The sequence below is a fragment of the Pyrus communis genome, chromosome 4, assembly GCF_041283825.1.
Source record: "Pyrus communis isolate YQ-2024b chromosome 4, ASM4128382v1, whole genome shotgun sequence".
In the NCBI taxonomy this organism is placed as follows: Eukaryota; Viridiplantae; Streptophyta; class Magnoliopsida; order Rosales; family Rosaceae; genus Pyrus; species Pyrus communis.
This window is the reverse complement of record NC_142568.1, coordinates 24,299,270-24,324,838: the sequence shown is the minus strand read 5'-3', so window position 1 is coordinate 24,324,838 and position 25,569 is coordinate 24,299,270. Positions and strand designations below refer to the sequence as shown.

General features: G+C 36.7%; 4 protein-coding genes across 6 annotated transcripts; 1 reads left to right on the top strand and 3 right to left on the bottom strand.

Moving 5' to 3' along the window:
- The first annotated feature begins 2,031 nt into the window (after positions 1-2,031).
- LOC137722378 (CBS domain-containing protein CBSX6) lies at positions 2,032-5,014 on the top strand. The gene is made up of 3 exons (XM_068461364.2): positions 2,032-2,667; positions 2,763-3,116; positions 3,891-5,014. Exons 2-3 carry the CDS (start codon positions 2,773-2,775, stop codon positions 4,822-4,824), a joined length of 1,278 nt encoding a protein of 425 aa, XP_068317465.2. The 5' UTR covers positions 2,032-2,667; positions 2,763-2,772; the 3' UTR covers positions 4,825-5,014.
- Positions 5,015-5,032: 18 nt separating this feature from the next.
- On the bottom strand, positions 5,033-8,351 carry LOC137722377 (putative glycosyltransferase At5g20260). Of its 2 annotated transcripts, none has more exons than XM_068461363.2 (4): positions 8,013-8,351; positions 7,688-7,851; positions 6,023-6,383; positions 5,033-5,766 (listed from the first exon to the last, which is right to left on the bottom strand). In XM_068461363.2, exons 1-4 carry the CDS (start codon positions 8,250-8,252, stop codon positions 5,104-5,106), a joined length of 1,428 nt encoding a protein of 475 aa, XP_068317464.2. In that variant the 5' UTR covers positions 8,253-8,351; the 3' UTR covers positions 5,033-5,103. The 2 variants fall into 2 exon arrangements, with proteins under 2 accessions (XP_068317464.2, XP_068317463.2); XM_068461362.2 differs by having other exon boundaries at positions 7,688-7,854; positions 8,013-8,349.
- Positions 8,352-9,918: 1,567 nt separating this feature from the next.
- LOC137723780 (putative glycosyltransferase At5g20260) lies at positions 9,919-14,087 on the bottom strand. 2 transcript variants are annotated; one of them, XM_088693163.1, is made up of 4 exons: positions 13,691-14,087; positions 13,425-13,576; positions 11,291-11,645; positions 9,919-10,718 (listed from the first exon to the last, which is right to left on the bottom strand). In XM_088693163.1, the coding sequence occupies exons 1-4, from the start codon at positions 14,012-14,014 to the stop codon at positions 10,050-10,052; spliced, it is 1,500 nt and encodes a 499-aa protein (XP_088549289.1). In that variant the 5' UTR covers positions 14,015-14,087; the 3' UTR covers positions 9,919-10,049. The 2 variants fall into 2 exon arrangements, with proteins under 2 accessions (XP_088549289.1, XP_068319072.2); XM_068462971.2 differs by having other exon boundaries at positions 13,425-13,579; positions 13,691-14,086.
- A 6,011-nt stretch (positions 14,088-20,098) lies between these two features.
- On the bottom strand, positions 20,099-24,570 carry LOC137721663 (putative glycosyltransferase At5g20260). The gene is made up of 4 exons (XM_068460684.2): positions 24,196-24,570; positions 23,946-24,100; positions 21,711-22,065; positions 20,099-21,092 (listed from the first exon to the last, which is right to left on the bottom strand). Exons 1-4 carry the CDS (start codon positions 24,511-24,513, stop codon positions 20,424-20,426), a joined length of 1,497 nt encoding a protein of 498 aa, XP_068316785.1. The 5' UTR covers positions 24,514-24,570; the 3' UTR covers positions 20,099-20,423.
- Positions 24,571-25,569: the final 999 nt, after the last annotated feature.

The window sequence follows — 25,569 nt, the reverse complement described above, 5'->3', positions numbered from 1 at the left end:
TGTACATTTCGATTTGCCGACAAACAGATGAGAATAAAGAAGAAAGGCTGTTGAAGATTCTGAGTCAACTCCGACTTGGAGAAGATGATAAGGCTGTTGAAGACCCTCTGACTCAACCCAACACTTCAATTTCAAAGAAGAAGAAGAATGAGAAGAAAGAAGAAAAGGCTGTTGAAGACTGTCTTAGTCGATGCCGACTTGAAGAAGAAGAAGAAGAAGAAGAAGAAGAAGAAGAAGAAGAAGAAAAGGCTGTTGAAGGTCCTCCGACTCAACTCAAAAAGTATAATTGCATATTTTGTCGGACTGAGAATGCCGCCATGACTATAAGCTTTGTCCAGTTTGCTGTAAGGGTCACCACCCTCGTGCATTTTGCCCACAGGAGGCTTGTGTTATGTAGATATTATCGAGTGGGAAGTCAACACACGCACTTTAAGTTCCCGGTGCGGATGCAAAATGAAGTGGAAATGGCTAGCGTACCGACAGACCCCTCCAACGAGACAATATGATCATCCTGAATTGCTGAGGAATCGGGAAGATTGCATTGCATGCAGCTGTTGCATGATTAAGCTCTTTCGTATGTCATGTCTGGCCTTTATTTTCCTTGAGTTTCAGCACTGTGTTCGTATGTCATGTCTGTCTTGGAACAAGCTCCGTCGTCATGCATGGATGGCGGACGGATATATGGATACTTAATTTGTTCGGTTGTTATTTTCTCGTGTTTAATTTGGTTTTGTTTACTTGTGCTGCTTGGCTGGGAATATATATTACTATTAGTCTATTAGCGAGCAGCAGCAACTGTTGTTTTTGGGATTTCCTACATGTATATGAAAACTAGCTCCAATCAAGAACATCATCCAATGGTACTGCATGGTAGTTGAAAATGAGCACCGGGACACCCTGCATACTTAGTTGCCTCCACCACGCTAGGACTTGCCACTTCCAGAGCCACTTGGGCGCAAGCAGAAGTCGATCACAGATTCGTGCGTCGATATTAATTGATCGATATCTAGAGGATGATAAAACAAATAAACAAGAAAACACTTTGAAATGATAAAACCAAATTACCATAAGTTACCAAATGCGCCCATTTCCCTCCCTCTTATGAAAGTATAATTGGATCCAGGTTCTCAACGGTAAACACACATTAATTTGATCAATAGATCCAACCCACGTTTGCCCTTAATGGTAACATTTTTTAAGCTAAAACATTTGTTACACTAGATTGTGCATTATTTATTTATTTATTTTTATGAGTATTAGAAGGAGGGGGATAATTTGAAACTATTACAATAATTTAAGGGATGAGAGAGTTTCGAACCTTGATGGTAGAAATTTAACACTTTATTCACTAATATATTGGACCATATATATTGTACGTTCTATATACTATGTACTTTTTGTTTTAAATATTATTATTAAGAGGATGAGAGAGGATCCCAAATTGTTACATTAATTCAGAAAGATGGAATGTTTCGAACCCAGGACGCATGAATGGAAACCTAACAGCATATCCACTAAGATATTGGACCACATGCGAAATAATTTGAACCCAAAATGTAGTGGATTGAAGAGAAATGTTCTACCCACAAAGGCAATATATTGCTTACCTTCATATAATGAAATGATATACAATAAAATATCACTTTTGTCTTAAAGGAAAGTTTAATTTATTGATAAAAAAAGAAAAAAAATTTCAATTTAAAAGACATGATCGTCGTCGTGTAACATATGTACTCTCCTAATACACTCAAGTTTGAATCTTTTATTTACAATTTAAATTAATTGAAATAGATATCGTTGCCACTAGAACTACAATCCATTGGTACCTCTCTATCTAAGAGAAAATTTTAAATTCTACTCAAATTAATAGCAAATGTAAATCTAATTATTATTATTAGTTTATTATGTGATTGACCAAAGGTGAATACAAATATAAAATATTGTATAAATCATAAAAGAATAAAAGAATAATGCTACATTTATTTTATTTTTCGTATCATATTTTTATCATGTCGAATATAGATAGTACCCATTCACATATATAAGTCTAGTCTTTGTTAAACGGTGGGCAATAATGTTAAAGACCAAATCTTTGACTAAATATGAAGTGTCAATAAAAATCAGATCACCTATTAGCTAATTAATCATCCACCGAAAAATCAGAGTTTCTCTCTGATTCAGTCATCAATTCTCATCCACATCTCGTCAGAAGTCACCAGGATCTGAGAGTTCGGAGAGACATTTGATGGGCCTTTACCTTCAGCTTCTTCTCCTCCTCCATCAATGGCCAAACCTCCTCCTTTCCCTTTTTCCTTCTCTTTCCTGACCCTTCACAGATTACCCATTACCGGTGTCCACCTCCTCCTCATCTTCCTCCACTCCCTCTTATAACTCTCGTCCTCTCGCCGGTCTTCCCGGTTTCACCTTACGCTTTCCTGCTTGTTTTGGCCTCTTTCAGGAACCCTTTATCCGATCTAGTTTATATTCGATCTGGGTTCTCTTCGTTTTGTTGTTTTTCTTCTTAGAAAATAGAAATCAAACGCAAAGAAAGTTCCTTTCTGTTGGGTTTTCGTCACACAAGTTTTACCGGAAAATTTGAAGTGCGATCAAAGAAGCTTGATTTCCCGGGAAAACGAGAGAACTCAGTTTTTTAGTTTGTCCCTTGAGGTAAATTTTCAAATTTTAATGAGTTTTTTATTCTAATTGAACAGAAATGGAGAGATCAGTAGGAGTTTGATTGGTTTTGTTTAATTTTCGAACAGAAATTGGGCAATGGCGTCGGTGTTCCTGTACCATGTTGTGGGTGATCTAACGGTGGGGAAGCCGGAGATGGTGGAGCTGTGCGAGACGGAGACGATGGAGGCGGCCATAAGGGCGATCGGACAGTCGACGGAATGTGGCATACCGGTGTGGAAGAGGAAATCGCATGTGGGAATGGTCGAAAACAATGAAATGTTGCAGCAGAGGTTTGTGGGAATCCTTAATTCCCTCGACATTGTTGCTTTCTTTGCTAAAAGTGAGTGCCTTGAGGATCATGACAAGGCTTTGAAGACTCCGGTGTCTGATGTTGTTGTTCCGAATAATTCTTTGCTCAAGCAGGTTGATCCTGCCACAAGGTTGGCTACTACTTCTCAATCTTACTACTTTATATCGTGATGCTATGAATTTCTATTGATCTTAGGTGTTGTTTCTATGATTATCGATCATGGCGTTCTATAACTTGAATGATGTTCTGTGATTCGGTTTTGATATCTTGCACTTGAAGTACTTTGTGGTGATTGGTGTTGTTTCGGTGGCTAATTGTTGTGGGATGATTTCTGTTGGATTCAGTTTGTGATCATATCGATTGAGAGGTTAACTTGTTAGCTTTTCTGTATGAGCATTGTTTAGAAGTCTACGATTTGTTTTCGTATTCCTCCGCTAAAGGAGGATTTCCTAAATGGAATTTGTTGGCTAGTTGTAGATCTTTGTTCTTCTAGTTCTTTTGCTCATATTGATGCCTGTGTCAGCATGCTGCTGTCACTATTCCGTTCTCAATGTGGCGAGAAATCTGTTTTCATTTTTACTGCTTCCATCCATCTGTTGATCATTGATTCTTTTACATTCTGTTGCATACTTTGTCCGTGGTGCCAAATAGTCCTGATCACAAATAAAGGTACAAGTTCTGATATCGGTAAAACAAGGGAATTCCTTGGAATCTGAAGTTTTATAAATAATTTCTATTGGGTATATATGCATCGATTTCCTGATGTCTCTATGAGTTTCTAGTTGTGAAGTTCTGTAGTATTGCTATCCATTTTAGATATACATTGTTTAGCAAAAGAAACAAGAAATGTTTACTTAAAAGTGAAATGAGCATTGTTTCCAATTTGGATTTCTGTTTCTGCAAGGTTGATAGATGCACTGGAGATGATGAAGCATGGTGTAAAGCGTCTTATTGTTCGAAAGAGTGTGGTATGGAAAGGCATGAGCAAACGTTTCTCTATGATCTATAGTGGTAAATGGCTCAAGAACATAGATGCTAGTGGCAGCAGCAATAACCTTGCTGCCAATCCCAATCGGCCTTCCTCATCTTCCACTAGCAGTACCCGTGACAAGTTTTGCTGTCTCTCAAGAGAAGATGTCATCCGTTTCCTGATTGGTTGCCTAGGTGCCCTAGCACCTCTTCCACTCTCCTCTATCTCCTCTATTGGAGCAATTAACCCAAACTACCAATTTGTTGAAGCCTCGGCTGCAGCCATTGAAGCCACTAAAAAGCTTCCGGACGACCCTAGTGCAGTTGCTGTTGTCGAACAGACACAGGATGATGAGTATAAGATCATCGGAGAGATCTCTGCCTCCAAACTATGGAAATGTGATTACTTATCAGCAGCATGGGCCTTAGCTAATCTCTCCGCTGGACAGTTTGTGATGGGAGTTGAGGATAATGTGTCCTCGAGGTCGGAATACAATTTCTCTGTGCATCCCACTGCTGGAAATAATAACCAAGCTAATGGTGGCGGGTCAGCAAGGCCGAAGAAGTTCAGTAGCAGGAGTATAGGGTTCAATCCTGCGAGCCCAAGCTTGGGAGTGAGCAGAAGCATGTATAGGGGCAGAAGTGCACCCTTGACCTGTAGGGTTACGAGTTCATTGGCTGCAGTGATGGCTCAGATGTTGTCTCACAGGGCAACACACGTGTGGGTGACCGAGGATCATAGTGATGATATCGTCGTTGGAGTGGTGGGTTATGCAGATATTATGGCTGCTGTCACCAAACAACCAGCCTCCACAAACCCTGCACCAGGGCGGACGACTGAGGTTGCTGGTAATGACATTCACCATTGAATTCTTCATTCTTTTTCCTTTCTCCAACATACTTCGTACATTGTACTTTCTGGAATTTATGTTTCGTATGCAACTTGTGCTGGCCAGAGTCTAAAAATTGGTTTGAGACTGGATTTTTACTTTTTTGTGAAACTTTCTTGCAGTAATGAATAATGTATCAAGTGAATTAAATCACTTGTGTTTGATTTTACTCGTTGAACAAATGGTATAGATGTAAATGCTATGAAAATCATGATTAAGATATTGATAAAATGCTTATAACCCGATTCTTAATTATAATCAATTTGGTAGCCTGATGTTAAGCCTCCTTAGCCATATTGAGTGAAGCACCATATGAAACACATCATACGGCTTCGCCGGTCGGTTCAGCATAAAATGCCTTCTAACCTGCATCACCCTCTTCTGCAACTTCAAGAACTCTGAGTGTGGAAAGGCTTTCAGGATCGTCTTAATCTCCGGTATTCTCTTGGGCGGGATTTCGATCGTAAACTTGCTCCAATCTAGAACATCAGCGAAGGGCAATGAATAGTAATCGGAAATGAGGACAGGGACACACCCTGCATACATGGCCTCAACCACTCTAGGGCTAGCAACTTCGGAGCCACTAGGACACAAGCAAAACTTGGTCCGTCCCATAATCTCGTGGTAATTTTGGCCCTTTGGAAGGTACTCATGGACTTGGATTTCATCATCTTTGTCCCTCCAATGCTCAAACAAGAACTTCCTTATGTCTCCATGAGCACCACCGGCGAAGAAGGCTAGGATAGGACGCTTATCGGGGTGTTGGTCGAGGAGCGATGGGCCAAGAGTGTGCTCCGGTATATTGTATTCCGGTAATGAGACGTCTCTCTTGGGCTGGAACCCTTCTGAGGTATTGGAATTGCATAGTACTCTTATAAAATTCTTGTAGAAGTCACGGTCGTCGTCTATGATTTCCGGTGCCTGCAAAAACAAAGAAAGATGGATATCAAAACAGAATGGTATGGAACTCCATGCGTAGAAAACCGAAGGGAAAGGATAGATGATGGCTGGTGCCTTGTTTTTCTTCCTTTACAAAACCAAATGTAACGAGACATTCCTCGGTACAAGCAAATCACAGTATGACACATGCAATTCACGCTTATTGGGCTGTGATTTGTCTGCAACGACGAATGCCACGTTCTTTTCTTTCCGAATTGGCTTAATGAAGATATGGTACCCAATCATGACAAGAGAGCATGAAATGGTCAGCTCCACTGCTCCTATTCCAGTAGGGGTATTTCTGGGCAACCACATTGATGTAATCGGTGACGATTCGAACCAGTCGACCGTGAAATGTGTAGGGATTAGGCCGGTCGTACAAGAAATCAGCTATCCTCTTCACACTCACAGGGACAAAGAAGGAATGGGCCTCGTCGTGATGTCGGGCCAAAAATGGGCTTTTACCACTACTGTCCAGCTCATCGATGAAATGGCCTTCAATAGAGTAGATGTAGGACATAGGCCCATTGTGAAACATGGGTATCTCCCCTTCCTTGTAGGCCCATATTTTGAATGTTTTCACCATCTCTATGTGACTCCTGCTCATTCAAAATTATCCAAATTAAATTACTTTTGCATATATTTCAGACTGTAAATTGCAGCAAAGAAGAACGAATTGCACATATAAAAATTAATGAGATTTCTTTTACCTGGAAAATAAAGTAATTCACGACATGTTATAACATTAATGAACGACATGGTAAATAATTACTACTAAAATATATTTTCAACGTTCCTCTACTTTTATGATGACACAAAATGTAATGTACTGTGTTCCACACATATTAAAAAATCTATCGAATTATCGTGTTAATTAATTACATTTATTGTTATTTTGAAAGAAAATCTAATCCTATTGTAAATGAACGTAGATTACAACTAGAAATTCTGCCATACAACCAGAGATAAGATATATTCAATTCCGAAAATATTTCAGCGAAAAAGTATCAATGGCTGCGCAAGATAAAGCCAAAGAGCTCCACAATTATTTTGGGATGGTAGTAGTCGACCATACGCCACCGAAAAAAACAAGAACCATAAATAGTATTTTGGAAATGGACCGACCCCAATAATTGCAAATTAAAATACTATTAGAGAATAATGGGGAAGATAATAAAGTTTTGAAAAAATGAAAGGGATTGCTTTGTTTGGAAGAAAAGAACTGGCATCAAAATTAGCTATAAACAAATCTGCTTTATTGAGGCATCAAAACCAATTAGATAAAAAATGTATATTATTCAAAACGCTACCATAAATAAATAAATAAATTATTTATATGCTCACACGTTATACATATTAATTAAATATGTCTACTATTTGTTATAAAAAATATTTATATCACTTTCTTTAAGAGAAATATATATATATATATATATATATATATATATAAACAAAACAAAATTGGGATTGGAATTTGGAAGAAGGGGAGAGGGTTGACCTGGGAGAGTGGGAGATGCGGGTTAAAAAAACCTTCTTAATTTTTATTTAATTTTTAAATGAATGTGTTAGGATTACTTGGCTGTGAAGTTTGTATAATAAAAAAGTAAAATTTGTATTATATGTAATTACTAAAAGGAATTGTTATTAGCATTTTAAAAATTTCATACTACATTTCAAACCTTCTAAGAAAAATACACTTACAGTGTAAAATGAGATTTTTAGAATGTCAATAATAATTCCCTTACTTAAATACCTATATTTTATTTTTGTTCAGGTTGATCAGAGGATTGGAGTAGTAATTTTCTTAAATTTTGGTTGAGAAACAGATTTATATTAAAGTAGCTTTGATAACCAAATGCAGAAGAAAAAGAAACTTAATAAATAATAAATAAATAAAACTTACTGGTGAAAAGCATAGGGATTTCTGTAGATACTTCCTCTGGGGATGTAAATTTCTTGTCTGTCAGATGTGTAGTTTTTGGTACGAATGGCTTCGCGGATGGCGGCTCTGGCTCTCGCCAACTCCTCTTCAATCTTGCTTGTTATGCTGCTGCTGCTGCTCTTTTCCTGCTGAATAAAATTATGGGCACAAAAAATGCAGAATCTAAGAAAGGGAAAGAAGTATAGAAGAAAAAAAAAAAAAAAAAACCAGAAATAAAGAAAGATTGAAACTTTATCCGTGTAATTTCATAAAAACGCCAGAAACAAGAAAATGTAAAGGTGGTTACTTGGAGATTGTCTGCAACAGTGGAAGGAGAGGGAGAGGGAGAGGGTGCAGGATTCGGAGTGGCATATTGATATGAGGTTGTGTAATTTCTGATTTGGAGAGGGGCAGATCGGGAAGAATAAGGATTTAAGGGGGTGAAGTGGAATTGGTTGAAGGGGGAGAAGGAGAGGAGGAGAAGGAGGAGGAGGAGGAGAAAAGTTATAGAGAGAAAGTAGGGTGACCGGAATTCAAAGGCTGCCATGCTCTACTGCCCTCATAGTAAAACTGCACCGCCAAGAAGCGTTTTTTCTTATTTTTGTTGAGCGAATCAACAAGTCTGTCTCCCATTTCCCCTCCCTCTCTTATTCTGCCAAGTCATCGCACACCGTTTTTACTTTTTCCTTTTTCTTATCACATCACGCATAAACACCTTGTTTTTTTTTTTTACAGAGGATACAACTGTATTAATAATCAAATACGAATAGAAACATTTGCATATTTTATTAGAATATTAAATAAAAATTCAGATCTTAATTCATCTCAATCAAAGCTTCTGCTATGGTCAAGAATGTACGCCGCTACCATATGAGCTGCATGATTACATTATCGAGGGATAAAGATAAATTTCATCGATTGGAATGACTGCATCATATTCTAAACATCAACTAAATAGACCTCCATCAACACATAAACACCTCGTTACTTGGACAACTTGAACGTCAAAGGTTCATCGGCTGATATTTCGTGCCAATAAATATGTAGAAAGAAAACTAACACGTGTCTTTGTATTATTAGCAAGGAATGCTAATTGAAGATGAACTCATATTATATAAGTCATTCTCTAATACTAGTCTCTTGGAAAGTTAGAGCATCTTTATTGAAGAAATACACATTTGAGATCTGAGTTAAATTTCTTTTTTTTATGAGCGCAAAGTAAATTTGAGATCCCGGTTAAATTCTTTTCTTCGTGAGACTTATGTAAAATTGAGATCTTTGTTAAATTTTCTTCTTTGATTGGCTAGATCCATCACCAACAAAATGTAAATTTAAATTTTTATTTACATCTTTCGTTCAAAAATGAATATTTTACATCTCCCTATTAAAGAATTTTTCGTCCAACAGAAAATATAGAATACATAATTCAAGTGGCCCTACTCAAGTTTCATTCGGTGAGACGAAAAAATGATCGACTCCACCGCTCCCATTCCAATAAGGGCATTTGTTTGCTACAAACTGGTCGGTAAAGAAAGATTCCATCCGGTCGATGAAAAAAAGGCCTGGCGGTGAGGTTTTTACTGGAAGTCAGTGATGTTGGACACGCTCAACGCAAGAAGAATGCATGCATGGCCCTCATCAGGATGTTGCATTGCATCTCAAATATAAACTGCCAATTTATGGAGTAGATGGTGGTGGTGCGACAGTGGGACAATTGTGGGTCAATGGCAAATTTCCTCTATGTGACTCCTATTTTAACCCATGGTAACATCACATATTTAGTTGGTAAACAACCACACCTAGGGTTTAGGGTTAAACATCACATATTTACAAGGCAAAAGGAAAAATCTGACAAAACCATTAATTTTATTTTTGGTTATATTGGATGGTATTCATTTTGAATCTTCTTAGCCATAGCTTATTATGACGGTGCTCGATTAGTTTTGGTCATCGTTGTGGTGTTCCAATTAAATCGATGATACATTTTTCTCTAGCTTGTTCCTGTATCGAGCAGGCACGACATACGTCTTGTTTTTCCATTGCCCGCATTGTGCGTACATCTTGTTTTTCCATTGACCATGAGGCTCCTGCCTACTCGATGCTGGAGCAAGAGCTAAATTGGATGATAAAATAGAAGGATACGAATGGTTGGACGAATCTGATTTGGAATCGTACATATGGTCTACTGCATTCGACTTTTGAGTGCATCATAGTGAGTTTAATAAAATATTGTATATATCTGAAGATTCTGAATTTAGTAATGAATCCATCATATATCGTGAGTTTTGTCTCCCGCTACAAAAAAAAAAAAATTGATCAGAAACTTTACAAGATGCCGAGATGCTCAAAACCGATCTGGTAACCGAATGTTGAGCCTTCTAAGCCACACCGAGTGGAGCACCATGTGAAATACGTCGTAGGGCTTAGCTGGTCGGTTGAGCTCAAAATGCCTTCTTACTTGCATCACCCTCTTCTGCAATTTCAAGTACTTTGAGTATGGAACAGCTTTTAGTATTGTCTTGATTTCTGATATTCTCTTGGGCGAAATTTGTATCGAAAACTTGCTCCAATCAAGAACATCATCAAATGGTACTGCATAGTAGTCAGAAATCAACACCGGGACACACCCTGCATACATTGCCTCCACAACTCTAGGACTTGCCACTTCAGACCCACTTGGGCACAAGCAGAACTTGGTTTGTCCCATTAGCTTGTGGTAGTTCAGGTCCTTAGGGAGCTTTTCGTAAACTCGAACTTCATCATCTTTTTCCTTCCAATGCTCAAACAAAATGCTCCTGATGTCTCCATGAGCAGCTCCGGCAAAGAAGGCAAGGAGTGGACGCTTATCTGGGGGTTCTCCGAAGCGGGGCGGCCCAAGGTCAAAGGCTTTTAGGTTATATTCCGGCAATGAGACGTCTCTAGTAGGCTTGAATCCTTCAGAGGTGTTTGCGTTGCATAACACCTTAATGAGATTCTTATAAGGCCTCGGGTCATCGCGTGAGATAATTGGTGCCTGAAAAATCAAATACATAATAGTTGAGCAATGATATATATATATATATATATTCTTAGATGTAATTTAACAATCAATGTTATCTCATGATAATTATGATACGCTGATCCAATCATGTGACAATCGAGCTCAAAGCATGCCAACTTTACTTGTGCTACAAAATCAACGAGTTACTAGGATCGGCAATCAACCAAGTTATCTCAAAGTGCATAAATGTTATTTTGCTGACTGACTTGAAAACAGACAAGAGATCCTTTCTGGATCTCACTATCCGAAGCATAGAGACCAGGCAATCAGAACCATTCAAATTGAATTTGAATCTCTATTAACTCATTCGATAGTCACTTCACATAAACTGAGGGTCCCGATCTCTCTTCCACACAATTCAAAAACCTAGATTTCCTGGTCCGGAGATATTCCATATTCCTTGGCAACAACCTAAACTAACAAATTGTCCAAGTAAGAAAACCAACAAATCTAAATTCAAATGGTTGATTTGTCCTTGCAAATCGTTAATAATAATAAATATTAAAGCAAATCAAATAATTGATGATGAATGAATACTAGCTTACCCAATCATGGCATGAGACAAAGAAATGATCGGCCCCACCACTTCTATTCCAGTAGGGGTATTTATCCGCTACAACAAAAATGTAGTCCGTAAAAGTACGATCCAGCCGATGGAAGAATGTCTCATGGTGAGGTCTGTATAGGAAGTCGGTAATCTTGGACACACTCAATGGCAGGAAGAATACGTGGGCCTCGTCAGGATGTTGGGCCACAAATGGGCTTGGCCCACTTTCCATCTCAAATATAAACTGCCCTTCTATGGAGTAGATGTATGTGGTGGGCCCATTGTGAACCATTGGTAAATCTCCTTCCTTGTAACTCCAGATCTTGAACCTCTTCACCATCTCTACGTGACTCCTAATGTATTCCAAAATAATAACATAACAAATTAAATTAGTAAGCAACCACACCACTAAGTATTTGTAAATGCATATTAACGAATCGTTTGGAATTGTTTTTAAAATGGCTAAAAGATTTTTTTTGTAAAAATATTTTTGGAACCAATCTTTAGTAAAAATTCAAATGAGTTATGGAAAAACAGTTTTAGTGTTTTTGAAACCTAAAAACATTTTTTTTCTAAAAGCGTTTTCAATCATTTTAAAAACACTTTCAAACGATCCCGACCAAGTTTGAAAAAAACAAGGTTTCAATCAATGAAATAGAAAAATGAGAGATGTGAACCTAATTTCTCCATAAATTTACCTACACTTCAAATTAGGGTTATAAAATATGAATATTTAGTAGGATCTCACTTTGACAGGCAATTATCTTAAACTAATTACTTATCAACATACATCTAATTTTTTTCACGTGACAATACATGATTAACTTAAGATGTGTCACAATAGCATAGCACGTGTTGGATAATTGCGTCAAATTATATACATTCAATCAAATCATATAAAAACTTTGCTTGATGGAATTAATTAAATCAAAATGGTAAAGACAAAAACATAATTTTTTTGTGTTGAAATGTAATATGCCATATGATGACACACATCTTGAAGAAACGGCCAAGGCTAAAAACATAGGTCGAATGGGATGTAGTACCAGCACCGCCCAAGAGGAAGCCCACAAGCACATATAAGTACAACATATGCAATAATGCCATTTGTTTGGAAAAACGTGGAGCGCTCCGGAAAGGGATTATCGGGAAAGGGACTTGGTTGGTTCTAACTTCTAACTTGTAAAGAATCAGTGGCCTAACAAAACCACCCATTGGAATTATATTAACACATAACTGAATATGGTAGCTGATGGACTTGTTACGCTTAGACATAAATATGACCATTTTTGTGTGTTGATCTGCAAATACTTGTGTTGATGTCATTTTTCAGTTACATTTTAAAAATTCGTCAATGATCTTATCTAAACTATCAATTAAAAAACTAATACACTAGTCGATAAGGTGTTAGGTTTTTACACATATGTCCGGGTTTGAAACTCTCCATCTCCTAAATTATTGCAATAATTTTGAACTCTCCCCCTCCCCCTAATAATAGGGGTTTAGGGAAAAAAAAACACTCTTTGTCAACCAAAAACATGTGAAAAGATCAAATTAATCATGTCAACAAAACTAAAGAAAAATAACCAAAATAAAATTCATGAGCAATATAGTAAACTAAACACAAATAATTTTACTGTTTTTTTTTTCTTTTTCAGAGCTTCACATCCAGGTAACCATGTTGGTTGCTCCAATTTTCTATTTCACAATTTTTTCTCATAATGAAATAAACCTTTAGTGACGGGGAATAATTATTCATAAATAATCACGAAAGATATGAACAACCTCTTTAGTGACGAAAAATCATTTGAAAGTCGTCACAATTTTTTTTTTTGGAAACCATTGTATATTTCTTTTTGTAAATTTTATTTTCCTAATTTTAAAAAACACATACATAGTATGGGGACAATTGCTAATATGTAATTAATTTCTTGTTTTTAATTAAAGAAAAGCATTTGGCATTATATGGAGTTATTATATTATATCTGCAAAATAATTAGGCTAATTGCATGTCACCCCAATTGTCAATCACTCAATGCTAATTAACAAAGGAATAAAACCCAAAATATAGAATTGAAAAAAAAAATTATAGAGAAAATGAGATTAAAAATAAAATAAAAAATGGACTTAACTGATGAAAGGCATATGGATTTCTGTAGACACTTCCTCTGGGGATGTAAATCTCCTTCCGGTCGGAGGTGACATTCTTTGTGAGAATAGCTTTGCGGATAATCGCTCTTGCTATCCCCAACTCCTCTTCAATCCTCTCCGTTTTGCTCTTCTTCTTCTGGATTTAAACACAAATTAAAATTTACCCAAAAAATCTTTTTTTATAAACGAAAAAATAATAATAAAACAGTAAAAAAAAAAAAAAAAAAAAAAAAGGAAGATTACGTACTTTGGTAGTAGCGTGACTGAGTTTGGAGGCGGTGGAAGTTGAGGATGGCGCATGGCGGCGGCGTAGCTCGAGCGGTGGCTGGGATGTTGGCGATGGGGAAGGTGCAGGTGCAGGTGCAACAGCATGCAAAGCTGTGGTGTTGAAATTGCGGGTGGTTTGCTGTTGGAAGTTAGACGGGGAGGAGGAGGAGGTGGGAGAAGAAGAGAAACTGAGAGAGAGATGGTGTCGTTGGTTCAAGGGAGAGAAGAAGATGGCTACAACAAGGAGGAGGAGAAGAGTTACAGAGAGTAGATATGGAGAGCGAAAATCCAGGGCTTCTGCCATTTGATAGCTCCAACTCACCTCCTTAATTTATTTAAGACCAGCTAATAATACATATATATATATATGTATATATGTGTATTTAAGTTAAGGTAAATGGCCAAATATTAACAAAACAAGGTTTCTGTTCGGTTTTGTGTTTGGTCACCGCAGGAATATTGAATAATCTTTTGTTTTGTTTTTCAGCTAGCGTGTTGCTTTTGTAACGGTTAAAGTTTTTTAAAATAATAAAAGCATTCTGTGGTTGCCGCCGGCACATATTCAATTTAGTACATGGAAGATGATTGCAAGGACCAATGATACATATTTTGTTAAATAGAGAAGTAAATTAACGAAATATTCTCGCAATGAGAAGTAATAAAGTCAAGGACTTTGGGATTAGCCCTGTAGTAGTGAGTTAGAATAAGTTCAATACTTAATTTTAGTATGAGTTCAAAATTAATTTTCTCTAACGTCACGTAACGTAATGACAAAGAAAGAAAAGAAAGTTAATAACAAGAATTAAACAAGAGAATAAATAGAAATAAGTGGATGCAAGAGAAGAGAATGGAAGAGACTTTTCATTTATTTATTTCTCCTCCTCCGAGTGTTGTTTATTCCTCGGAATATAATGTAGTGTTTTGTCTCACTTTTTCCAAGTGCAGAGAAGATCCCATCGATGGTTTTTCTCATCATAAGAATAAGCTCATTTGCGTCTAATGCTCCAAGACTACTTAGCTGCAAAACGAGGATCATCTCGTTGAGGTCTATACAATTCAAAGACATCACTACCATTTTTCCACCACAAGAGGCAAAAGAGTCGTGTCTTGGGAGAGACGGCATCCGACTTGAAGCTACGAGAAAAGGAGTGGTGAAACGGGAGGGTTTGTAGGCTGAAGTTTTCGTCATGGAATTTGCAGTGAAGGAGCAAGTCAATCCTTGATCCCAAGTCACTAGTTATGTTCACAACTCTGATTACAGGAGGATCTTGTGCACCCAAACCACCTTCAAATAGCACAAAGAATAAACAAATAAGCAAGAGTATGGACACCTTAGCCATTGGCATTGCTCTATACATATATCAAAGGGTAAATCTTTGTGATGTTTGTTTGTGTCCAAGCAACTACTATATATATTTTTGTCAAACAAGCTCTTCATGGAATCTAACCGTATAATGTACGATAAACAAACACGATTTACGACTTCCCGAGATCTTCACAAAGAGGATCCGGATTCATTCAAGACAAAATTTGTCAAAAATCAAATCATAAAATAAGGGGATCAAATAATACTCAAATTGTATTAGCTCATAGATTTTCGTGTTACTTAATTTATTCAATTCATTCCTAAATATGATAAATAAGAATTAGGTGTGGGGTTCATTTTACATCAAATTTCAACGATTCGAACCGTCTATATTGTAAGTCTCATTTCATATGTCATATTTACAAAAATTCAATTCAATCCAAAACCATTTGCCTATTTAATTATCAAGGTCAAATTTCATTGTTATATAACAAAGTATTCGTTCATTTCTTTAAACCCAATTAGATGTAACATTTCCAATTTGGCTAATACTTTGCAAGGATGATTTATGAAGTGCAACTTGAAAAATAGACGGTTCATATCGTTAAAGTTTAATGTGATATAAACCCCACAACTAATCCATATTTTTATAAAAAAAATAAGAATTCATTCCCTTAAAAGCTTCCTCTTATATATATATATAGTGTGTATTTAGGGTAAATGGCCAAATATTAACAAACCAAGCTTTCGGTTCAGTTTAGTGTGTGTGTGGTGCACCGCCGGAAGGACAATACTTGGGTACTGATCAGTAAGTATCCAATTTCACTGACTATCTACGTGGCCCAATAATTTTAAAACATCTGTCAATCTGAGGACTTTGCCATCTCTGTAACCAAACACAAATCCATGCTTTAAACCCGTGACCAAACAATAGTCTTCCTCCTCTCCAAAAAGTCTGCGTAGATCTTCATAGCCGGTGACGGCGACCTCGTCGGCTCTGCCATCATCTTCCAGACACAAGCCATAGACTTCACTTCACCAATCTTGTCCTCCACAGCCACGCCGAGCTCGATCTCACTCGCCAAGATGAAGTCGGGTCCTTCACCCGCCTTGCCGCCGACAAACCCACATAGCTGCAGATTTCGTAGCCTTCATTTGCACTGCAGCGGTTGAATCAACGGTTGGAAAAGGGACTGGGGCGGTGATGGGATCAGTTGAGGAGAGAAGATGGAGGAGAAAATGTGGGCTGAAGAAGAAACCATAGCCATGGCTTGGAAGATTTGCAGATATCGAAGAGGAAGAGTTCTGTTTGGTTACAAAGGTAGCATAGTGTTGGGATTAACAGATGTCTTAATATCATTGGGCCACATAGATGGTCAGTTAAATTGGGTTACTCACTGTTCAGTACCGAAATATTCTCCCCTCAGGAATATTAAATAACCTTTTGTTTTGTATTTCAGCGTGTTACTTTTCTAACTGTAAAAAATATTTTAAAATAATAAAAAAGCGTTCTGCATTGTTTGAAAAAGAAAAAGAAATCTGGAAAATTGGCTCTGAATGATGAAAGTGTGCAAAGTTTAATGAGCATAACCTTTTGTTTTGTTTTATTTTTCAGCGTGTTACTTTTGTAATTGTCAAAAGTATTTTAAAATAAAAAATGCATTCTGCATTGTTTGAAAAAGAAAAAGAAATCTTGGAAATTGGTTCTAAATGATGAAAGCTTCCGAAGTTTTGATAAGCATGTCGATATATCGGTCAGGGATATGAGTTTCACTCTCATTTTCTCCTCCTACACTTGTGTGTATGTTTTTGTTCATATATTTTTATTAATTTGTTTAATTAGGTGACCATCACTAAAAAGAAGAGTGCAAACAGATAAAATATGTTAAGTTTTTATCACAAATAATCTTTTAAATTGACACTCTCTTCAAAGTGGTCCCTTAATGAGAAAATTTGTTACTTTGATGTCGTGTCATCCACGTGGGTGCCGCTGGCACATATCCAATTTAGTATATGGAAGATGATTGCAAGGACTAATGATACATATTTTGTTAAATAGATACATAAATTAACAAAATATTAGTTCGAGGATGAATTTTAAACTTGAGTTTAAATTCATGACAAATTCTAAATTTTTATTCTAAACAAAATAATTGTGAAAGACACTCGCAATAATAAGTAATAAAAGTCAAGGACTTTGGGGTTAGTCCTGTGGTAGTGAGTTAGAATAAGTTCAAGATTCAATTTTAGTATGGGTTCAAAATTCAATTTTCTCTAAGGTAACGTAACGTAATGAAAAAAAAAGAAGAAAAAATTAATAACAAGAATTAAACAAGAGAAGAAATAGAAATAAGTGGATGCAAGAGAAGAGAAGGGAAAAGACTTTTCATTTATTTATTCCTCATCCTCCGAGTGTTATATACTCCTCGGAATATAATATAGTGTTTTGTCTCACTTTTTCCAAGTGTAGAGAAGATCCCATTGATGGTTTTTTTCATCATAAGAATAAGCTCATTTGCGTCTAATACTCCAAGAATACTTAGTTGCAAAACGAGGATCATCTCGTTGAGGATTATACAATTCAAAGACATCGCTGCCATTTTTCCACCACAAGAGGCAAAAGAGTCATGTCTTGGGAGAGACGGCATCGGATTTGAAGCTATGAGAAAAGGAGTGGTGAAACGGGAGGGTTTGTAGGCCGAGGTTTTCGTCATGGAATTTGCAATGAAGGAGCAAGTCAATCCTTGATCCCAAGTCATTTGTTATGTTCACAACTCTAGTTACAGGAAGATCTTGTGCACCCAAACCACCTTCAAATAGCACAAAGAATAAACAAATAAGCAAGAGTATGGACACCTTAGCCATTGCCATTGCTCTAGCCTCTATACATATATCAAGGGGTAAATCTTTGTGTTGTTTGTTTGTGTCCAAGCAACAACCAAACCACCCTTTATATATTTTTGTCAAACAAGCTCTTCATGGAATTAGACTGCCATGCATGCTAATTACCACAAACAAATATATCATGCAGAAATGTATTTTTCTAGAAAATCAACTCTATACATCGTACAAGCTTTATTTTTCTAATTCATTGCCAAATCCTCATTATTATTTTTATAATTACAACAATATATGGAAAATCCTCATTAATTAATTGCCAAGATTAGTTCTTTTTTCATCTCAAATTTGCAATTTCTTATTGGAGATGCCTGATAGCATGCTGCTCCTTTATCAAATGCTATTATTGTATCAAGTTGATATTAAACTTTGGTGTATCCTCCCCATACATCTACATCTCTTTTTGCTTAAACAGAATTAACTTTTCAAAAGAAACAAGAATATGACTACTAATTATGAGAGAGAAACTAATATAATAATAAAATTTTGAAAAAGGGACGGGAAGATGAAAAATCTAAACTAATTATGCAAAATGCGAACTAATTATAAATTAATTGTGCAAATACAAAATCCCGAAATGGAAGTAAGTGAAAATACATATTACATAGAGATGAGAGAGATGTGGGAGAAGAAGGTGTACATGTTAAAGTACAATTTGATCTCCGTGTTTAATGAAAAATGTTTGGAATTAAATTTGTTAACGGATTACACAAGGGTTTAAATCTTAATATTTAGACTATGAAGTTATCTTTTAATTACTTTATCATCATGAGGATCATTTATCCTATTAGATCAAAGGATTCATAAGTAATTAGGAGTGGATGGAACTTGGAAGTCATTTTGTTTGGTGGGTAGCTCAGAGTGGCATCAAATGATTGAGAGTCGCGCTTAAAATTTGAGAAGTAATAAAAGCATCAATGTTTCTGAGTCACTTGAACGAGTGTGTACGAGTGATTGTGCGTAGCGAAAATGGATTCAGCTTTAACCAACAACAAAGCCCAAACTTATTTCTCATTCGTACACGTACACGTGTGGTTTCAATGTCACGTAGCACTCAATGGAATTAAGCCCACAGAATTTAACACGCATTGAACTTTCCCTGGTACCACCACAATTCCATAAAGCAGAGGTGATTATGATTTTCTTGGGGTGATTGACATAAGATCACACAATATGACCAGACCAGGTCACTGCCATAAGCCCTCAGTTTCTCCAAAGATCCTCATCTCCAGCAGTTTTTGCGAGTCCAGAGAAAGCCGAAAACCTAATGTTGTCAATGGCAATACAAATGCCACAAGTAGAATGAAAGGATTTTGAAAACTCAGTTGAAAATTTTCATTAAAACATCTCATATATTGCAGGTTTAATCGGAAGCCAGTACTTTATTACACAAACACATGGTAGATACATGTTTCTCCACATCCATCCTTAAAATATATACTATCGTTAGCATTCTTCGCGCTCACAAGACACAGCCTGAATTTTTCCTTCTGTAAAAGTTGCTCTATTTGCAGCAGGAAGGCCCGAGTGTAATCATCTGCATCGATGCTCACAGCCTAGAAACTGGTAAACCTGCATTGGAACAGAAGTTTCTGCAAAGATGATTTTCCTGCATGATGTTGGAAAAGTTAATTATGAAGGTTTATTGACATTTGACAATGCTAGGACTGGCAGCCGGTGGTGGAGCATTCTCGTTGAGAAATGGTTCCACCTGGTTTGGATTCGACCAAACAGGGTATCCTTTAATTTTTCCCTAAATCATAACAATGTAAGGCATGTCAGTACTTTAGTGCCAAAGCTGCAGAAAATTTTTTGAAGCAATTTTTGAATGAATGAGCTATTTCGAATGCTGAGATTCTATTAATTTCTTTTCTGCCATTTTCCGATATTTAATTTGGTTGGAAACTCCCGAATTGATGGAGTTAAGCTATACATGTTTTTGTTTCTGAAATGGTTCAGTCTTTAAGTGAAGGAAGCTAGTTGATATGCAACAAGAAGAAATTGTTGTTGCTACCAAAACTTAAGTTATCTGATAAACTAGCCAGGGATTTGGTGGCATTTTCGTGTCTCGAACATTTCAAATTACATGTCACTGTAATTTAATTTTTCTGTGGCCACAGCCTTATATTGATCAGATGCATGAACAAAGGGGATTCATCAACAGAAAACTATGAGAACAACTGGTTTCTCGAAATCGATTTCATATTCATAATTTCATATCATGAATGCTAACAAGGTAGTCATCCGTAAACCCCGAGCATGTACGAAGCAAACTATATTAGAAAAGTTTAAAGGTTATTTAGCTACATATATTGGCGGCCTGGCCTACAACTAGATAGGCTTACAGGGAGTGAGAGGCTTTCCGCATAAGCCTGTGTTTCCGGAGTAAGAACTCTTGGGAAAGTCACTGAGCAGTTTGCCCTCTGGAATTTTCCCCACGAGATGATTGTTTGATAAATTCAATTTCTCCAGATTCCCCACTTCAAAAACTTTACAAATGCCGAGATGCTCAAAACCGATCTGGTAACCGAATGTTGAGCCTTCTAAGCCACACCGAGTGGAGCACCATGTGAAATACGTCGTAGGGCTTAGCTGGTCGGTTGAGTTCAAAATGCCTTCTTACTTGCATCACCCTCTTCTGCAATTTCAAGTACTTTGAGTATGGAACAGCTTTCAGTATTGTCTTGATTTCTGATATTCTCTTGGGCGGAATTTGTATCGAAAACTTGCTCCAATCAAGAACATCATCAAATGGTACTGCATAGTAGTCAGAAATCAACACCGGGACACACCCTGCATACATTGCCTCCACAACTCTAGGACTTGCTACTTCAGACCCACTTGGGCACAAGCAGAACTTGGTTTGTCCCATTAGCTTGTGGTAGTTCAGGTCCTTAGGGAGTTTTTCGTAAACTCGAACTTCATCATCTTTTTCCTTCCAATGCTCAAACAAAATGGTCCTGATGTCTCCATGAGCAGCTCCGGCAAAGAAGGCAAGGAGTGGACGCTTATCTGGGGGTTCTCCGAAGCGGGGCGGCCCAAGGTCAAAGGCTTTTAGGTTATATTCCGGCAATGAGACGTCTCTAGTAGGCTTGAATCCTTCAGAGGTGTTTGCGTTGCATAACACCTTAATGAGATTCTTGTAGGGCCTCGGGTCATCGCGTGAGATAATTGGTGCCTGAAAAATCAAATATATAATAGTTGAACAACAATATATATATATATATATATATATATTTATTTATATGTATTCTTAGATGCAATTTAACAATCTCTGTTTTCTCATGATAATTATGATACGTTGATCCAACTATGTGCCAAATCGAACTCAAAACCTGCTAACTTTTAGTTGTGCTACAAAACCAACAAGTGACTAGGACTGCCAATCAGCCAAGTTATCTCAAAGTGCATGAAGTGTTGTTTTGCTGACTGGCTTGAAAATGGACAAGAGATCCTCTATGGATCTCACTATTTGGAGTCCAAAAATCAAACAATTCAGCCTACTCAAATTGAATCTAAATCTTCATGAACTCATTTTGATGACTACCTCACACAAATTAAGAGTTTTAACTCTCTTTCACACAATCCAAGGACCCGAATTTTCTGATTCTTAACCTCTGGACATTTTGGTTTGGAGAGGTTCCGTATTCCTTGGCAACAACCTAAACTAACAAATTGTCCAACTAAGGAAACCAACTAATCTAAATTCAAATGGTTGATTTGTCCTTGCAAATCCTTGATAATACTAAATTATAATGCAAATCAAATTATTGATGATGAATGAATAGTAGCTTACCCAATCATGGCACGAGACAAAAAAATGGTCGGCCCCACCACTTCTGTTCCAGTAGGGGTATTTATCAGCTACAACATAAATGTAGTCGGTAAAAGTACGATCCAGCCGATGGAAGAATGTCTCATGGTGAGGTTGGATTAGGTAGTCGGTAATCTTGGACACACTTAATGGGAGGAAGAATGCGTGGGCCTCGTCAGGATGTTGGGCTACAAATGGGCTTGGCCCACTTTCCATCTCGAATATAAATTGCCCTTCTATGGAGTAGATGTATGTGGTGGGCCCATTGTGAACCATTGGCAAATCTCCTTCCTTGTAACTCCATATCTTGAACCTCTTCACCATCTCTACGTGACTCCTAATGTAATCCAAAATAATAACATAGCAAATCAAATTAGTAAACAACCACACCACTAAGTTAACGACTTGTTTAGAATTGCATTTAAAATGACTGAAAGAGGTTTTTGTAAAAATATTCTTGAAACCAATCTTTAGTAAATATGCAAATGAAAAAAAAACTTGAAGTGAAACACATAACTGATTTTTCTTGCAAGAAACACTTTAAGTGCTTTTGGAACCTAGAAGCATTTTCTCTAAAAGTGTTTTCAGTCATTATAAAAGCACTTTCAAATGAGCCCCAAATTAGTAGTATCACTTGATCAAAAATTGAAAAGAAATAAGGTTTCAATCAATGAAATAGAAAAATGAGGGATGAGAACCTAATTTCTCCGTAAATTTACCTGCACTCCAAATTAAGGTTATAAAAAATGAATATTTAGTAGGATATCACTTTGACATGCAATTATCTCAAACTAATTGCGTATCCACATACATCTAATTTTTTTCACATGACAATGCATGATTGACTAGAGATACATTATAATAACTTCGCACAGTTAACCCCAAATTGTACACATTCAATCAAATCGTATAAAAAAATTGCTTGATGAAATTAAATTAAATCAAAATTGTAAAGACAAAAAGATAATTTTTGTGCTCAAATGTAAGATGCCATATGATCGCTCATATCTTGAAGATATGGCCAAGGCTAAAAACATACGTCTAATGGGATGTAGTACCAGCACCACCCAAGAGGAAGCCCACAAGCACATATAAATACAACATAAGCACAATGCCATTTATTAGGAAAAACGTGGAGCGCTCCGGAAAGGGAGATCGGGAAAGGGACTTGTTTGGTTTTAACTTCTAACTTGTAAAAGATCAGTGGCCTAACAAAATTACAAACAATCCAGAAAGGAAGCAGAAGAACCTCAAAATCACCAATTAAAATTATATCAACACATAAGTGAATATGTAGCTGATGTATTTGTTACGCTAAGACATAAATATGGTCATTTTTGTGTGTGATTTACAAATATTCATGTTGATGTCATTTCTCTGTTACATTTTGATATGTATGGTGCAAAAATTCGTCAATGACCTAATCTAAATTACCTATTAACAAAATTCAATATACTAGTGGATAAGGTGTTGAGTTTTTACACATGGGTCCCAGGTTCGAAACTTCTCATCTCCTAAATTATTGTAATAATTTCGAACTCGCCTCTCTAGCCTAATAATAGTAATTATAAACAAAAACTTTTTGTCAACCAAAAAGGTGTGAAATGCTCAAATTAATCATGTCAACAAAATTAAGGAAAAGTAACCAAAATAAAATTCATCAGCAATATAGTGAAGTAAAAGAAGAAATTGGTAGATGACTCCAACTAATAACTTAACATAACTAAACACAAAATAATTTTATTATTTTTCTCAAAGCCTCACAGCCAAGTAACCAGATTAGTTGTCCCTATTTTCTCTTCCACATTTTTCTCTCAATAAATAAACTTTTAATAACAAAATAATTTTTCATAAAAGTCGCTAAAGAATGAATAGCCACTTTAGTGACGAAAAATCATTTGGAAGTCGTCACTAAAAAACTTTATAAACCATTTTATATTTTCTCTTTTTGTAAATTTTATTTTCCAAATTTTGATAAGCACACGTCTACAATTGCTAATATCAATTAATTTCTTGTTTTTTAATTAAATAAAAGTAATTGGCTTTATATGGAATTATTATATATTATATTTGGAAAATTATTAGGCTGAATGCATCTCACCCAATTGTCAATCACTCAGTGCTGATTAACAAAGGAATAAAGCCCAAAATTTAGAATTGAAAAAAAAAAATTATAGAGAAAATGAGATTAAAAATAAAATAAAAAAGGGACTTCACTGATGAAAGGCATATGGATTTCTGTAGGCACTTCCTCTGGGGATGTAAATCTCCTTCCGGTCAGAGGTGACATTCTTTGTGAGAATAGCTTTGCGGATAATCGCTCTTGCTATCCCCAACTCCTCTTCAATCCTCTCCGTTTTGCTCTTCTTTTTCTGGATTTAAACACACATTAAAATTTACCCAAATGATTTTTTTTTATAAACAAAAAAATAATGATTAAACAGTAAAAAAATGGAAGGTTACGTACTTTGGTAGTAGCGTGACTGAGTTTGGAGGCGGTGGAAGTTGAGGAAGGCGCATGGCCGCGGCGAAGCTCGAGCGGTGGCTGGGATGTTGGGGATGGGGAAGGTGCAGGTGCAACACCATGCAAAGTTGTGGTGTTGAAATTGCTGGTGGTTTGCTGTTGGAAGTTAGACGGGGAGGAGGAGGAGGTGGGAGACGAAGAGAAATTGAGAGAGAGATGGTGTCGTTGGTTCAAAGGAGAGAAGAAGACGGCTACGACAAGGAGGAGGAGAAGAGTTACAGAGAGTAGATATGGGGAGCGGAAATCCAGGGCTTCTGCCATTTGCTAGCTTCAACTCACCCACTTAATTTATTTAAGACTAGCTACTAATACATACATACATACATACATACATACATATATATATATATACAATATATGGTTTTTATTACAAATAATCTTTGAAGTTGACTCACTTCATCAAGATAGTCTTTGAAATTGAAAATCAATCGTTCTTAAACTTGCATGTTGCAGATCAATGTCATCCGTCCGTATGTATTCTATTAAGAAATCTGTCCATGTGGATTAAAAAACAAAATTAATTTTTAAATTTAGCCTAATTCTCTCTTCCTCTGCTCTCTCTTCTTCCCTCCCGTATGCTCTTTCCCTTCAACGCAGCAACAGCAGCCTAGCACCGAAGAGGCGACGGCGCCGCTGTCCTCCGACACCAACGACTCAAAAACTGATATTCCTATAATCCTCTCTTAATACCCTTCCAAACTCTACCTTCATCAAATTCGAAGTTGATAGGCTCGAATTTCAAATCTAGGCCGTGAAAGTTCGTGGGTTTTCTGGCCAAACCCACAATTTCTTTCTAGTTCACCTGGCGATTGTCAACGAGTAATTCTGATGGGGGTGTGTTGGTGCGTGGGGGATTGGATTTGAAGGGATGTGTTTTTGTCTAGTTCTCTTTCATGGCGGATTCACCGCGTGTTCCATGTCCAGTGGTGGTGATGAAATCTGGAAGCCGTGGCACAAAATTGTTACTCTTGTAACTGTTAAAAGTATTTTAAAATTAAAAAAGCGTTCTGCATTGTTTGAAAAAGAAAAAGAAATCTGGGAAATGGGCTCTAAATGATAAAGCGTGCGAAGTTTAATAAGCATAACCTTTTGTTTTGTTTTTCAGCGTGTTACTTTTGTAATTGTAAAACGTATTTTTAAATGAAAAAAGCATTCTGCATTGTTTGAAAATGAAAAATAAATCTTGGAAATTTGTTCTGAATGATGAAAGCTCTCGAAGTTTTGATAAGCATTTCGACATATTGGTCAGGGATATGAGTTTCGCTTTCATCTTCTCCTCAAACGTGTGAACACGATGGTATTCACCAAAGAAACAAC

Coding starts and splice junctions, on each gene's coding strand:
- LOC137722377 (XM_068461362.2), bottom strand. CDS start 8,252: ATGGCAGCCTTTGAATTCCGGTCACCCTACTTTCTCTCTATAACTTTT. Junction 7,855..8,012: donor CTGTTGCAGACAATCTCCAA/GTAACCACCTTT, acceptor AATTTTATTCAG/CAGGAAAAGAGCAGCAGCAG. Junction 5,767..6,022: donor TGCTCTCTTGTCATGATTGG/GTACCATATCTT, acceptor TTGTTTTTGCAG/GCACCGGAAATCATAGACGA.
- LOC137723780 (XM_068462971.2), bottom strand. CDS start 14,014: ATGGCAGAAGCCCTGGATTTTCGCTCTCCATATCTACTCTCTGTAACT. Junction 11,646..13,424: donor AATCCATATGCCTTTCATCA/GTTAAGTCCATT, acceptor GGAATACATTAG/GAGTCACGTAGAGATGGTGA. Junction 10,719..11,290: donor TTGTCTCATGCCATGATTGG/GTAAGCTAGTAT, acceptor TTGATTTTTCAG/GCACCAATTATCTCACGCGA.
- LOC137722378 (XM_068461364.2), top strand. CDS start 2,773: ATGGCGTCGGTGTTCCTGTACCATGTTGTGGGTGATCTAACGGTGGGG. Junction 3,117..3,890: donor CAGGTTGATCCTGCCACAAG/GTTGGCTACTAC, acceptor TGTTTCTGCAAG/GTTGATAGATGCACTGGAGA.
- LOC137721663 (XM_068460684.2), bottom strand. CDS start 24,513: ATGGCAGAAGCCCTGGATTTCCGCTCCCCATATCTACTCTCTGTAACT. Junction 22,066..23,945: donor AATCCATATGCCTTTCATCA/GTGAAGTCCCTT, acceptor GGATTACATTAG/GAGTCACGTAGAGATGGTGA. Junction 21,093..21,710: donor TTGTCTCGTGCCATGATTGG/GTAAGCTACTAT, acceptor TTGATTTTTCAG/GCACCAATTATCTCACGCGA.